General features: G+C 52.3%; 2 protein-coding genes across 2 annotated transcripts; both read right to left on the bottom strand.

Moving 5' to 3' along the window:
- LYPLA2 (lysophospholipase 2) lies at positions 1-4,511 on the bottom strand. Its single transcript, XM_030324123.1, has 10 exons — positions 4,368-4,511; positions 2,803-2,906; positions 2,499-2,530; positions 2,306-2,371; positions 1,802-1,849; positions 1,641-1,711; positions 1,428-1,501; positions 1,251-1,352; positions 975-1,148; positions 1-890 (listed from the first exon to the last, which is right to left on the bottom strand). Exons 1-10 carry the CDS (start codon positions 4,489-4,491, stop codon positions 840-842), a joined length of 846 nt encoding a protein of 281 aa, XP_030179983.1. The 5' UTR covers positions 4,492-4,511; the 3' UTR covers positions 1-839.
- A 2,125-nt stretch (positions 4,512-6,636) lies between these two features.
- PITHD1 (PITH domain containing 1) lies at positions 6,637-13,167 on the bottom strand. The gene is made up of 6 exons (XM_030324124.2): positions 12,947-13,167; positions 12,206-12,249; positions 11,770-11,847; positions 9,134-9,238; positions 8,320-8,428; positions 6,637-7,572 (listed from the first exon to the last, which is right to left on the bottom strand). The coding sequence occupies exons 1-6, from the start codon at positions 13,142-13,144 to the stop codon at positions 7,471-7,473; spliced, it is 636 nt and encodes a 211-aa protein (XP_030179984.1). The 5' UTR covers positions 13,145-13,167; the 3' UTR covers positions 6,637-7,470.
- Between the last annotated feature and the right edge of the window lie 438 nt (positions 13,168-13,605).

Here is a 13,605-nt window from a genome sequence, read left to right as displayed (position 1 = left end):
TGAGAGTTGAAGCAATTTAATTTTATCGGAATCCAGGATACAACAAGAAAAACACCCAAAACCACATGGAGACAGAAGACGAGACACAACTCCCCCACCTCCTCCCCCGGCCCTAGAGTGGGGACAACGTGGGAGTGGGACAGCGGGGGGAGACTTTGAGCCTCAGCCCAGCCCTGCAGGCTCCAGGCCTACGGGGGGAACAGGGCAATGGGGGTGGGGTGGGGGGGGGAGGGGCAGGGCCCAGCCCCCACGTTTCAGGGGCCTAAGAGAAGGCCCCCCTCAAAGGACTCTGCCCCCTCACCAACACCCCTGCCCAGGGGCAGGCAGCCCACAGCAGCACGGGGGCCGGGCCATGGACACATTCATGATTGAGAAGCAGCTGGAGAGAAGGAGGAGAGACACGATTATCTGGGCAGAGTCACTTGGGGAGGGGGGGGTGGAGTGGTAGGTGGGGCCCGGGAGGGCCCCATGGGCCAAACCCTGAGGTCACAGGAGGGGGCCCAAAGCGGGGCTAGTGAGTGAGGTCCTGAGTGAGTGGGTCAGCGGCCGGGCCCCTTTCTCCCGCTGCCTACAGCCCCTCCAATACTGCTGCCAGGGGGGGCCCACCTCCGGGGAAATGGGAGAAGAGGGTGGCCCACCCCTGCTGCAGACAGCCGGGTGGCTGAGGCCAGGAAGGCAGGCCTGGCCAGGCCCGGGCCCGCCTGCCCCAGAGGCCTATGGGAAGAGGACGGGTCAGGGATGGTGGGGACAGGGGCTCGACCGGCTCAGATCCGAGATGGCGCCGCGCGTGCTGCGTCCCCCAGGAGCTGGGGTCCTGCGCTGGGGGCCAGCGACTCTGGTTAGACAGGAGGCAGCAGCTTCTCAAGAAACTCCTTCACGGCTGCCATCTCCTGGGGGTGAGGAGGGATCGTGAGGGGCTCCCAGCCGGAGGAAGGAGGGAGGGGTGGGGTGGGAAGTGGTCCCCCATCACCGACCTGAGGGCAGGAGCTGTGCATGACACCTGGGTACGTCTTGAACTGGACCCTGGCGGGTGTGACGACGGACCGAAGCTTCTCGGCCGTCAGGGCCCCAAACCGTACTGGAACCATGGGGTCCAGCTCCCCGTGGCACTGCAAGATGGCCAGGTCCTTGGCGCTGCCATTGGCTGCCTGTGGGCCAGACGGGGCTCTGAGGGCAAAGCCAGTGTTCGGCACGGTCCCCGAGCCGCGAGGAGACCCAAAGGCCAGGAGGGGACTCGTGGAGACACTCACCTGGGGGAAGGCCCGATGCAGAGGCAGCCAGCAGCTCAATGCCACGATGCCAGCCAGGGGGTGGGGACAGGTAAGGGCCGTGTAGAGGGACAGGGCCCCACCCTGGAGGGAGGAGAGAATGACAGGTCATGAGGGCACAGCTCTCCTACCACCCCCCACCCCTCGCTCTCCCCTCACCTGTGAAAAGCCTCCCAGGACGATTCGATTGGCAGGGATCCCATTCTTCATCTCGTGCTCAATCAAGGCCTTGACTGGGGGGGAGGGGGCATGACTGGGTGGGGGGAAAGCTGCTGGAGGGGCCCAGGGAAGGGAGCCAGATACTGCCCAGCGCTCTCCTGGGGGGCCGGGGGGGGGGAGGAGGGGGCTGCTGAGGAGGGACCGGGGCCTTACTGTTCTCTGCTGCCTTCTTGATGCCGGCCTCGTCCTCTGGGGCATCAGGACTCAGCCCCATTAGGTCAAACCTGAGGGAGGAGAGGCGTTGGCAGCTACTGGAAGACCCTGGCCAGCGCCCTGCAGCTCTCCCAGCAGCCATCCCTGCCCCTGCAACTCACCAGGAGGGCATCACCATCTTCATGTTGAGCGTCACAGGGATCCGGGGTCTGGGGAGGGGCGGCGAGAAGGGCCATCACGCTCAGAAGGGAGAGGGAGCCACAGCAGAGAGCCGGGAGGGGGCAGAGTAGCCCCCGGGGGGGGGGGCCCCTCCCAGCAGGCAAGGCCTGTGTTTAAGGTGTTGCCAGGCAACCTGCCACGTGGGGCCGGAGGCTGGGGCTGGGGCATCAGCAGACAAGCAGAGCCCGACACACTGCGTGACGGGGTTCCAGCTCGGTCGGTGAGTACTTGGGGAAGGGGCACAGGAGGCCCCTGGGTCTAGGAGGCCTTAGGGCTGGGGGCTGGGGCCGCGGGCTCCACGGGAGTGAAGGCTGAAAATGGCACTTCCGACTGCCCTGGGCCCGGGCCCAGGGCGCAGCTGGCAGGAGAGAACAGGCCTGGGACCACAGGACCACCCCCCAGCTTATCCCCATCCTCAGCCCCTCCCTTGCTGGGGTGACACTCACGCATGGGGACAGATGTACTTGACGTGAGGGAGCCGGATGGTGGAGAGGGCGTCAGCCCAGCTGTGCCTGTAGGAAGGAAGGGAAAAAAGGCACCGATGTGGGGAGGGAGAAAGGAGGGCACGGGCCTCTCTAATCCTGCCCACTGGGCCCTTCCCCACCTTCCCAAAGAACACCCCCTCTCCAGCTCACTTACCCTGTGTCTCCAAGTCCATGTAAAAAAATAACCTGGAAGAGGGTGAGACATGGGGAGGTGGAAAGAGGGCAGTCACCCCCCTGCTCTCATTCCCCCTCTGTCCTCCAACTTCGGGCCACCCTCTCACCCCCGAGGGCCTAGGGGGAAGTACGGAAGCAGCCAAACAGATTACTATCTCGCTGCCGCCTGGCTTCAGGCTGCTCCCTTCTCCGCACTGCACCTCCATCTTTCCCACACGCCCCCTCCAGCCAGTTACCGGCAGCAGCCGGCCTGGGGGCTGCCCAGGGTGGGAGAGGACCCTTACCGCAGCCGTTTCCCGCTCAGCTCCAGACACAGTGGCAGCATCGGTGAGCAGGGGCACAGACATGGTGTTACCACACATACACTGCAGGGCTCCACGGCTGGGGCCTGTGCAAATTCGAGGGAGTGGTCAAGAGCAAGGGAGAGACTCCTGACACAGGAGAAGAGCCTCAAACCCAGGGCCCACTCAGGCCGTCAACCCCCCCAAAGCACCCCGGGTTCTGTCCTGGCCACAAAGAAAAGGCAGGAAAGAAGTCTCGGGCCACAGGGGGTAGGAAGTTTGCCTCTATTCCAGGCTGAAAAGCAGAGGCGGCCACCCTAGCGTCCCCAGTTCTGGTCCACCCCTTAGCCTGAGCTTGCTGGAGAGGGGCAGAAGTAGGGCTTAGGGACCGTGCGGGAGGGGAGGGGCAGGGCATCCCCTGCTGTCGTCCCCCCACTAACTGCCTCCTCCCTGCTTTCCAATCATCATGCCTCTAATAGAGCCCCTGGTCCCCTCCTCCCCAACTCTCAGCCCTACTGGGAAACGAAGGGGGGGGGGAATGCCAAAAAATATGCTTTCAGCCCCTACCCCCAACCACCCCACACATTTTCTCCCACCTCTCTCCCATCCAGCCCCCACCCAGCCTTCACAAGCAGTTTCCGGCTCAGCCGTTCGCAGAGCCCCGGGGGGCTGCCCAGGTCTCCAGGAGGCGCACGAACTCCCGTCCACCAGCCATAACTGGCGCCCCACGCCCCGCTGAACGGTGCTACCTGCTGCTACTGCCCCTGAATCCAACCGGGTCCCCCGGTTTGACCATGCTCTGGGGCTCCCAAACACATGAAAGAATGTAAGGCTGGCGGGCTCCTCCCCGTCCTTAGCATCCTCCAAAGTCCCCAGAAGCTTGTGCAACCTGTCCCTAAACGCCTGCCCTTCCCAGCGGCGCCCACCCCTCCCGCCTTCCCCACTGGCTTCAACCTTCCATCTCTGACCCTGAGTGCACCTCTCCACGTGGGATCCCTCACCTCTGACCCTGGGGTCCCTCTTCCCAAATGGGAGATGCACGTTTCATCCTAAGCTGGGATTCCCTTCCCTCCTCACTGGGAGACTTCCACCTCTCACCCCAGGGTCCCCTCTCTCAAAGTAATGCCTTCCCCGCTGACCAGGGAAGGGAGCTCCCCACGGTAACAACTTCCACTCTAATCCAGGCTCTCCCACTCCCTACACTGGGAATGTCTGTTCTGACCAAGGGTCGCCCCCTTCTCACAGTGACATTTTCTACCTTGACCCAGGACCCTCTCTTGTCCACAAAGGATTGTTCTACTTTTGACCCTGTGGAGCCCCCGCCCCACAATGAGATCTTCCACTTCAACCCTAAGTCCCTCCCGTCATAGCCCGGCCGCCTTCTCTCCCCTCTCTCCCCCCAAAGTCCCCAGGACTGGCCAGCGCCTCTTCGCACCTCACTCCCCACCCCCATCCCTCACAACTGCGGTCCCCTCCCCACTCTCCGGGACCCCCGCGGTGCTCCGATCTCCCCCTCTCCCCCCCACCCCCGTGCCCTCCCTCCGCCGGCTGGCCCCGGACGAGGGTACCTCCACTCCCTGGGGGTTTCGAGACCTCTCGGGCGATTCTCCTCTTTCTCCTGCACAGACACACTCTCTTCCCCCTCGGCCGCCCCCGCCGGAACTTCCGTTCGAGTCCCGGGAACCCAGCCATCGCGCTGCCGGAAGTAGCCTGGCCAGCAGTACGGAACCCGGAAGTGGGCGTCGGCGATCCGCCAGATAGAAGCTGCCATGTTGGATACGGTGGGGCCACTCCCCGTAATGAAGCCACGGAGTTACCTGCGGAATCTAGACAGCGCGTCGGTAATCCCCGCTTGCTACCACCGCCCGTGCGCCTCCTGGAGGAAAGCTATCCGCAAGGAGAGGCATACCTCTCCTAGCAGTTTCCCACCTCCGGGTCTTCATGGGTGGCACTTCACCGTGGTCTTGGATATCCACCACTGACCTCAACGCCCTGTTTCTGGATGGAATCATACTCAGAATGATCCAGGATGTATCATACACTGGAGGGATGGAATCATACACTTAAGACAACCTTAGAGACCATCTAGTCCTCCAGTCTTACTCTAAAGATGAGGAAACTCCCACTCAGAGCGGGGAAGGAAACGGCGATCTCAGGACAACACTAATGCTGCCTCTCTGCACCTGCTTCCTGAGCTATAAAACACGGTGATAACCACTACCCTGCCTCCTTCACAGCTTTGCTGTTAGGCTCAAACGAGGTCGTGTGGAAATGCTTTATACACTGTAAAATTACAGTGTGAGGATGTAATGACCAAAAAGGACCCTGGGAAAACACAGGTTACATCAGGACAGCTGGACAGGCATTGGCAGCGTTGTCTTAGCTCTGCCCCCCACAAGCAATGCCATGCAGACGGTGCACAAAATACCATCAATGAGCTCCAGTTGTTAAGAACAAAAAAGGCTTCATGTTGTTCCCATTTTGCTCCTTGCTGCACTGATAAAGTGGAAATGGGTTCAGGGTCCACAGAAAAGCTGGAAAGGGAGGCAAACTGAGTCGAAGGCCACATCCCTAAGAGAACACATAGACACCTGCAAACAGGAGATGAGTGACACTGGTCCCTCAGCAGCTTAGGACTCATTCCCCCAGCATAACCTACAGTTTTTCTTTGAACTGAAAGAACACTGTAAACCTGGGAACTCAAAGCACTTTTCCCAGGCTGAGAGGCAGTTTGGTCTTAGTGTTCAAAGGGCCACGAAGAGCCTAAAACACCAGGATTCTGAGCAGGAAATCTTTGAGTCCTGAGAAGTGCAACAAGCCGAAGACCCAGACTAGATGTCAGAAAGGAAGAAGTGCACGGAGACCACATAACTGCCCCCACATAGGATCCGTGCTAGGTCTGCTTATGGAAGAGTAAACAATTCCTCCTATACTACACCCCCAATCGCCTGAGATCCTGGGGCCCTTCTTCACATCCTGGAACAGATTCTTCAGAGTGAAGCTTCATATTCAGAAACCCAGTCCCAGGGGCTACCTGTGATTAGATTTTAATTAGTGGAATTAATGAAGGAATAGTCTGCTGTAAGATTTCTAACTTTACTCTTCCCCCTACTCCAAATTTAAAGACATAGCCTATATTTTTATCTCCAAAATGATCCAACTGAAATAAAGAGGCTGTGGCTGACGAGTAGGTCCCTTAGTGCATCAATAATCGTGTTTGCACTCTGGGTGATTTCAGGATTCATTTTAGAAATCTTGAGGCTTGACAAAACGGTGGTGGCAGGCTTTCCATTGGACAGGCTGGAGAAACAGTGTGGGCCAACACTTTCAGGAGAATTCTCTCGAGAGGATCAGGTTCAACACTGATTCCCATTATCCACTGTTCCTATTTTCTACAAAGGAGAGAATACTGACCATCTCCGATCTCATTTTAGATATTTAAATTCTCTCCAATTGCTGTCTTAACAAAACTGAAGTCCAAGGTCTTGGGTCTGCCGTGTGCTGTTCACTTACTCTCCTTGCTCTCGTTTCTTCTGGTGAGTTCCAGAATCTGTTCTCCCTTGTCTTTGTAAATGTCACTCAAGTTACTTCCTCTCATGAGAAATGGGACATCAGTTTGTAACTTCACCTTCCTCTTTACAAAGTGTGGGTGGGTGGGTGTAGGAGTGTTTTTAGTCCACTGTATCTTTCCCGGAGAAATGATCTAGTCTTGAATATATATCACTGTGGCACTTATGATCTACCTAGTACAAAACAACAAATTTCAAAGTTCCACACAGTTCCTGTGAGGTAAAATTTTCATCAGTACTGCCAAGAAATCAAAAGAATATACAAACATGAAGTCCGGCAAAGATTTATTAGGAAGCTTATTAGTTACGGTGAATAAAAAGCCATGAACAGAAAAACTGAGATCTCCAATTTCTGGCACTGCGCTTATGACACTAGTTAGAAGCTAATAAACATTAAAGATGTCCCAAGGGGAATCTTACCTAAGTCCCAACCTTATCCAACCAGGATAACTCACAAACACAGAAATGATGCCCATGCTCTCCCCAGACTGCTTACCTAGGCAGTAGAAAGACCTTCTCCTCAAGCTATTAAGCATCATCAGGACATTCCTGCTCTCCTAGCTACCATGGGACACTAGTACATGACAGACAACTCCAAGCCGGGCAACTTGACAAGAATGCTGAACGCTGACAGGAAGAAGGAGCAAGCAGGGACAAGTATTTCTAGTTGGAGACCCTCCTGATGGCTAATAGAAACGCAATGCTGAGGCTTCAGAAAGTTTACTGCAGCCCAGGAAACAGTTTCCATGTTTAAAAAAAACAAGTCACACAAAAATCCTGCCACAAAGCAACAAGACGCTTGGGATCCCATGGCCACACTGACTGGAAAGGCAGGCATCATCCAATGACTGCCAGATGCTGACCAGTCCAAGACTCAATTCCTAGGCCCTAGAGAACCACGACTGTCCCTCAGCACCCACACAACCCTCCCCGGTGGTGTGGTATCTTCCATAGGCCGGGTTTCTGCAGCAAAAGCCCCAAAGACACAGCCTGGCAGAGGCTGTGGCGCCAACTCTCTCCGGAACCCCATCTCTTTGTCCTCCCCAACAGGATGCCGCACGTCTTCACTGACACAGCGCCTCTGTGGGAGCCCTGGCCAGCCTTAGGAAATGAAGTGTGTCTGTGGGGTAACCTGATGGACCCTGTGGTCTGCTGGGTTGGCTGAGGCTTCATAATTGCAGATGGTCACCTCGTGTCGTCGAAGCTGCAAGAAAAGTGAGAGGCTGGGTCAGCTGGCCATTTCCCAGACCATACAGTGGAGTCGTCCTTACTCAGGTTCATTTCTGGAAGCCATCTATTCCCCCTGCTGATACATTCATCCTAGGAAGACTGCAAAGACCATTATCAATGATTCACCCCATAACTTAGAAGATTCATTCCCCCACTATAATGGTGCCACCATGAGAAGAGGACCTTGTCTATCTTATCATCTTCTCTCTGGTTCCTGACACAAGAAAGGTCATCAAAAATGGTGGATAAAGAAAAGAACCTTAAAGTGAAAAAAATGAATTGGTGTCAACTGGGCTACTTCAACTCCCTTAAAAATACGGACAGCCTGGGGCGCCTGGGTGGCTCAGTCGGTTAAGCATCCGACTTCAGCTCAGGTCACGATCTCGCGGTCCGTGAGTTGGAGCCCCGCGTCAGGCTCTGGGCTGACGGCTCAGAGCCTGGAGCCTGTTTCAGATTCTGTGTCTCCCTCTCTCTGACCCTCCCCCGTTCATACTCTCTCTCTGTCTCAAAAATAAACGTTAAAAAAAAAAATACGGACAGCCTGCCAAAGGAGATGGACAGTGTGCAGTAACGAAACCAAGAAAAATTATAAACAGACTGGGAGCAAGCAGCGTCTCACCTGCTCTCTTTCCTTTCCCTAAAGCGCCCATATGGCAACACACAGATATACACACACATATGCATATATACCGGGGGGCCAGGAATTCCTGCCCCTTCTTACCTCAGTCCACTCTCCTCTTAGGCCAATATACAAGACCTTTGTGGTATCAGCTCCAAAGTTTTTTGAAATATGAATTGAAAGATGATAGACATTTGAAAAACGAGAAATTCTAGAGAATGAAAGGGATGGGGAGAGAAGACACAGGTTAGAGTTCAATGAATATCTCACCACCGGCTCAGAAACAATTCTAACTCTAACTTGTGGTAGCACCCGGGCAAATGTCAGAGAACACTCTGGGCTCTTAGGTCTCATTCTTCCCTTTTGGATAAGCAATCGATTCAGTACACACTGCCTGAGCATCTGCCAGATCCTGCCCAAGGCAGTAAGAATAGAAAAATGAGTCAACACTGCCCTGCCCTCAAGGAGCGGGAATGAGAAATGCTGTATGATCAAGCAGCGATTCTAATGCAAGTTCAGTGCCAATCTCACCGACCTTACCATTAGGAAAAAGAGAGCCAGTGAAAAGCTAAAGTGGTCATGCGTAACTCGGCCTGTTGTAAGCCCACTGTGCAAAGAGGAATTCTGAAAACATCTTTCCTAAGACCACCCTAGGAGGTCACTCAGATCTGTCAACTGCTTACAAGTGCAACAGGACAGGCCTATGGCTTGCACTGCATCTCTGCCAAAAATTGACCAAGCTGAGGATCAAGCTTCCCTCCACTGTTTTAACTAGTTTCTGATGTTAAGAAAGCAGAGGAGATGGGCCAAAATTAAACTGCAAGCTCAGTACGTGCTAATGCATATATATGTTCACTGCAAATGAACACCTGCTGTTCCTCAGAAGCCAGAGAATGGAAACAGGTTCGGTGCTTACTTTGTAGCATACTCTAATTCTCCTGTAAGATCCCGATTCAGACTAAAGGTCTGATCTGGCTCCCTGTCTGTATCATCAAAGGACATCTGTGGAATGTTTTTGTACCTGAGAAAGGAAAGGGGAGAAAAATCAAGAATGTGCATTATATTTTTCAGTTTTTCAAAACTGCCTATTGACTCAACTGCCTTCAGTTCTATCAAAAGAAGATCAAATTTTAGGAATGGCATTTTACTGGCATTTATACACAAATATCTTTAAACCAGCAGGAAAAGAGCTGAGAACTGCAACATAAGCCAGTGGCATCTTTGAGTGGGTTAAGATCACATGAGAAGCAATATACAAAGAGAAGGCTCAAACCAGGTCACACGCAGCAAATGCATGGAGAAAATCAGCAACTCAGCACATTCACACCAAGCTGAGGAGGTTAAACAAAACAGCTTACTCATGGGAGAAAAATAGTTTGGCAGAAACACATTAAACACAGCTAAGAGATAAGAGCAGGTAACTTAACACTCAAGCAACTTTTGTGTTCAAAATTACCCTATACATAGAGTCATCTTACAGTTCTTTAAACACATAGTATCTGCGGGTTTCCATTTTGAAAAGAGCACAAGGCTGCCAACTCACAATGGGCTTTGGAAAGTCAAGTAAAACTGCTAATGAAGAAATAAATTTTTCAAAGAAATATCTAAGAAACAGCTGTCTCCTCTATAACTCACAGATTCTAAAGACCTGCGCCACACCCCCACCATCTCCAGAGTGTTTTATTAACACACCCACACAGAAGGGGCCTAGATATTGGCGGCAGGAAAATGCACGTAATTTAAGAAAGCAAGTGTTTGCTTCAAAGTGTTTCTAAGAATGATGCACAGAATAATAATAGTGAACATTTATGAGCAGCATTATGAGAGGCAGCGTAGCACTGTAGTTAAAAGCAGTGTCTCTGGAGCCAGACTTCCTGGGCTTAAAGCCTGGCTCTGTCACTTACCCGCTGTATAATTTTGGACAAGCAATTTAACCTCTCTGTATCTGTTTCCTCATGTATAAACTGAGGATGGCAATAGTACATATCTGATACAGTGATGAGATTAAACTGAATCACTTTTAAGATACATGTACTTAAAAACTTTTACTATGGGAAATGTCAAATTATACACAAGCAGAGAGAAAAATACAATTACTCTATCTCCATTTATCACTCAGCTTCAATAATGAACATTATGCCTATTTCCTATCACCTCCATTTTGTTTGTGCTTGATAGTTTAAAGCAATCTGAAACATTTCACTTCACTCACATGTTAGTACATATTTCTAAAAAGCAAAGACTTCTTAAAATACCACTGTTAAAAAGTGATACCACTTTACAAAAATTAACAATTCCTTAACAACATCTAACACCTAGTCTGTGTTCAAATTTCATTAAGTACCAATTTAACTTTTCCAGATGTGTCAGTGGCATGTCATAGTTGAACAGGCAATATTTTTTATTAATGGTGTATCAGATAATTACATCAATGATATCTTAGATTCGATAAAGTGTAATATAGGTAAAGTGTTTAGATGTGAGGTCTTATGTAAGTATTTGTACCCGCCCTCCCAAAACTGGGCATTTATTAAGTTCCAGACTTCTTCTAAGCTCTTTACATGTTATAGATCATTTAATTCTCTCTACAGTCTTACGAAGTTCCTACTATTACTGTTGTCATTTTACATATGAGAGCACAGAGATAAAGAGAAGGTAAGTACCGCCCCACAGTCATGGAGCTAGCAAGTGGTACAGACAGAACTGGAACCCAAGCAGTTTATTCCAGAGCCCCCTCTTAACCACAATGCAACATGGATTTCTAGTTTTCTCAAGCCAATCCATCTCCCCAGTAAACAAGGCTCCAAAACCATCAACTCAAATGTACTGTTCCCTTAAAATGATTGCATATGTGGGTTTGCTTTCAAATTTATGTTTCTAACATTCAAAAAGTGTGAGTTTCTTAAATTTCTCATTTAAACGTTTTCAGAAGAAATTCTTTAAAATGTAAAGTTCTTCTGGTATTTGTTTCTCCAGCACTCAAAAGTTTGCCCCTTCTTTTAGGAAGGCTATGCTGGAATAAGGCAAGCTGTCAAATAAGGGGCACCAGCCCTGGTGGCAGCAGATTCCTGTACCGCAAGAGGCCTACGGAACTTTGCTCGCTAAAGGGCATGCACACTCAGATGGAGTAATTCCATGTAAACAAAACACACGCAAAGATTTTTAACTGTGTGAAATAGCAAGGGTAAATTTGGAAACTAACCCCAGGAGTAGAAACCATAAAGACCATTTGAGATCTGCAGCTGGGTTACTAAGGAAACTGCAAAGTCATCAACAATTGGCATTTATAGGATGCTCTCTGGATGAACGGTTGGCACAGCAAAAGCATTTTGAAAAGACACAAGCTGTTGGCCTTAAAGACACTTAATCTAAAAAAGTCGTTAATTCAGGAAGAGATAAGTGTATTCTGATGCAGAACAAGATCAAGATTTTTAAGAGGGGGAGGAGGGGATATTTAACCCAGTAGAAAACAAAAAAAAGGGCATCATTCTGGAATAAAGTGCTACCAGAGAAAAGAGAATTCCAAGGCTTCTTGAAGGCCTTGCCACTTACAGTCTCATCTCAGAGGGGTGTGAGTCATCGTCCTCTCCCATTATAATGATGCCTTTGAGCTTGACATTGCCTGTAAATCTGCCAGGATGCAAAAGAAGTTGTCAACCTGGGTCTGAACTTCTGCTTAGCTGCGTGACCCCAGGCAAGACCCTTCCCCTTCCTGGGTTTCAGGTGACTCATGTGTCAGACTTGTACCAGAAAATTTCTAAGATCCTGTCTGCCTCTGGCATCCTGCAATTCTAAGAAATTTACCACGGCTTCTCAGTTATCTTTCAACCAAAACATCTTTACGCTTTCCTCCTCAAACCCACCACACTGTAATCTCCCGCATTTCTAGAAACAGATGTGTGCTCTTGACACAACCAGTGAGTGAATCCTGATAAGGATTCTGGGTACAGCCTATCTAGCCTGAGGCAAACACCAAGGAGGTACTTACGGAATATTAAACAGAAGCTCTTCATCTGCATCACTTTCAACAAACTGGAGGGGATGGGGAGTGGGGAGGAGAAAGCAACAAATATTTGCTGAGAGCCTACAATTTTAGGCATCTTCCACCCTGTTCCACAACTGGGAGTGCAATGCAAATAAATAGTCGACCTCCCTCGGTTTTTCAGCACTTACTACCTTGATGCTAACAAGAGTCTACAGGCCATCCTCTCAGAGCGTTCTTAAATGGGGAGCCCATGAATGAACCTCCAGGCTCGACGAGCCTGAAACTGTGTGCAAAAGTATGTGCCTATGGGGTCCACAGCTTTTAAATGGCTCTGTGACCCCACAACGGTAAATGCTCTAGATAGGATAACACGCTTCATCTGCCTACGCTGTCTCTGGTCTTCATCAGGTGATATGATCAGGCAGCCACTGGGACTGGTAGCCAAACAGTAGAGAAAACGCCCTACAGCCATCCTCCCGAAAGCCCTGGAAGAGAATGTCGGCTTCGTAAAGCCAAAGCGCCCCTCTCCCTCTCCGGGCCTCAGTTCCTCTACCTGCAAAATGGGGAGACTCGACGCTGTTTCCCTCCCCAGGGGCGGGCAGGTGACAGGCACGGGAAAGCGCTTGGCAAGCGGGCTGTCGTTATTTTTAACAGCAGGACTGAGGCCGACAGAGCAGTCGGGAGGCCTGAGGCCCCGCGCGGGTCCCCGCCTCGCCCGCCCGCCCCAGGCCCCGAAAGGCCCACCTTGGAGCGGTCGGTCCGCTCCTCCCACGGCTTGAAGACGCCGCGGCCGCTGCCCTCGCGACTCTCGTTGAGGCACTGCAGCCGCTCCAGGTCGATGCGCAGGTACAGGCCGTAGGCCAGGCCGCGCTGTTCGGGCGGCTCCTCCCGCTCGGCGGCGCAGCGACAGCCGCCCCCGCCGTGGCTGTGGCCGTGCGACATGGCGACGCCGCCGTCCGCGCGTCCCCTCGGCCCCGCCGCCGCCGCCGCCCGCGCCGCGCTCGCACCGCTTCGCTCCGCCGCTAAGCGCACCGCGGCCGCCGCGTCGTAAAAGGCGCCCCTGTGCGGCGCATGCGCCCGGGGCCCGGGGCGGGGGGTGGGGGGAAGGCGGGGGGCGGGGCTCGGCGAGGGCTTGACGTTCGGTAAGCGCTTCCAGGTGCAAGGGAGTTCCTGTTGACTCAGGTCTGGAGTCCGCGGTCCTGTTGCTCTCCCCGCTTCCCAGGTGTGGAAACTGAGGCGCAGAGAGATGAGGCTCGTGTTCCAGTAAATGATGGGGCTGGAATTCGAATCCTCTTCCCCATTAGGCTAAAGGCTCTTTTTCCACCAACGTTTTGGGGGAGCTGGTCGCAGAAAGCGTGTACAGCGATAAGGTCCTGATGGGCTGGGAGCACAAAGTTATAGCT

The sequence above is a fragment of the Lynx canadensis genome, chromosome C1, assembly GCF_007474595.2.
Source record: "Lynx canadensis isolate LIC74 chromosome C1, mLynCan4.pri.v2, whole genome shotgun sequence".
Classification (NCBI taxonomy): Eukaryota; Metazoa; Chordata; class Mammalia; order Carnivora; family Felidae; genus Lynx; species Lynx canadensis.
Note: the sequence above shows the minus strand (reverse complement) of the source record. Positions and strands in the feature narration are given on the sequence as shown.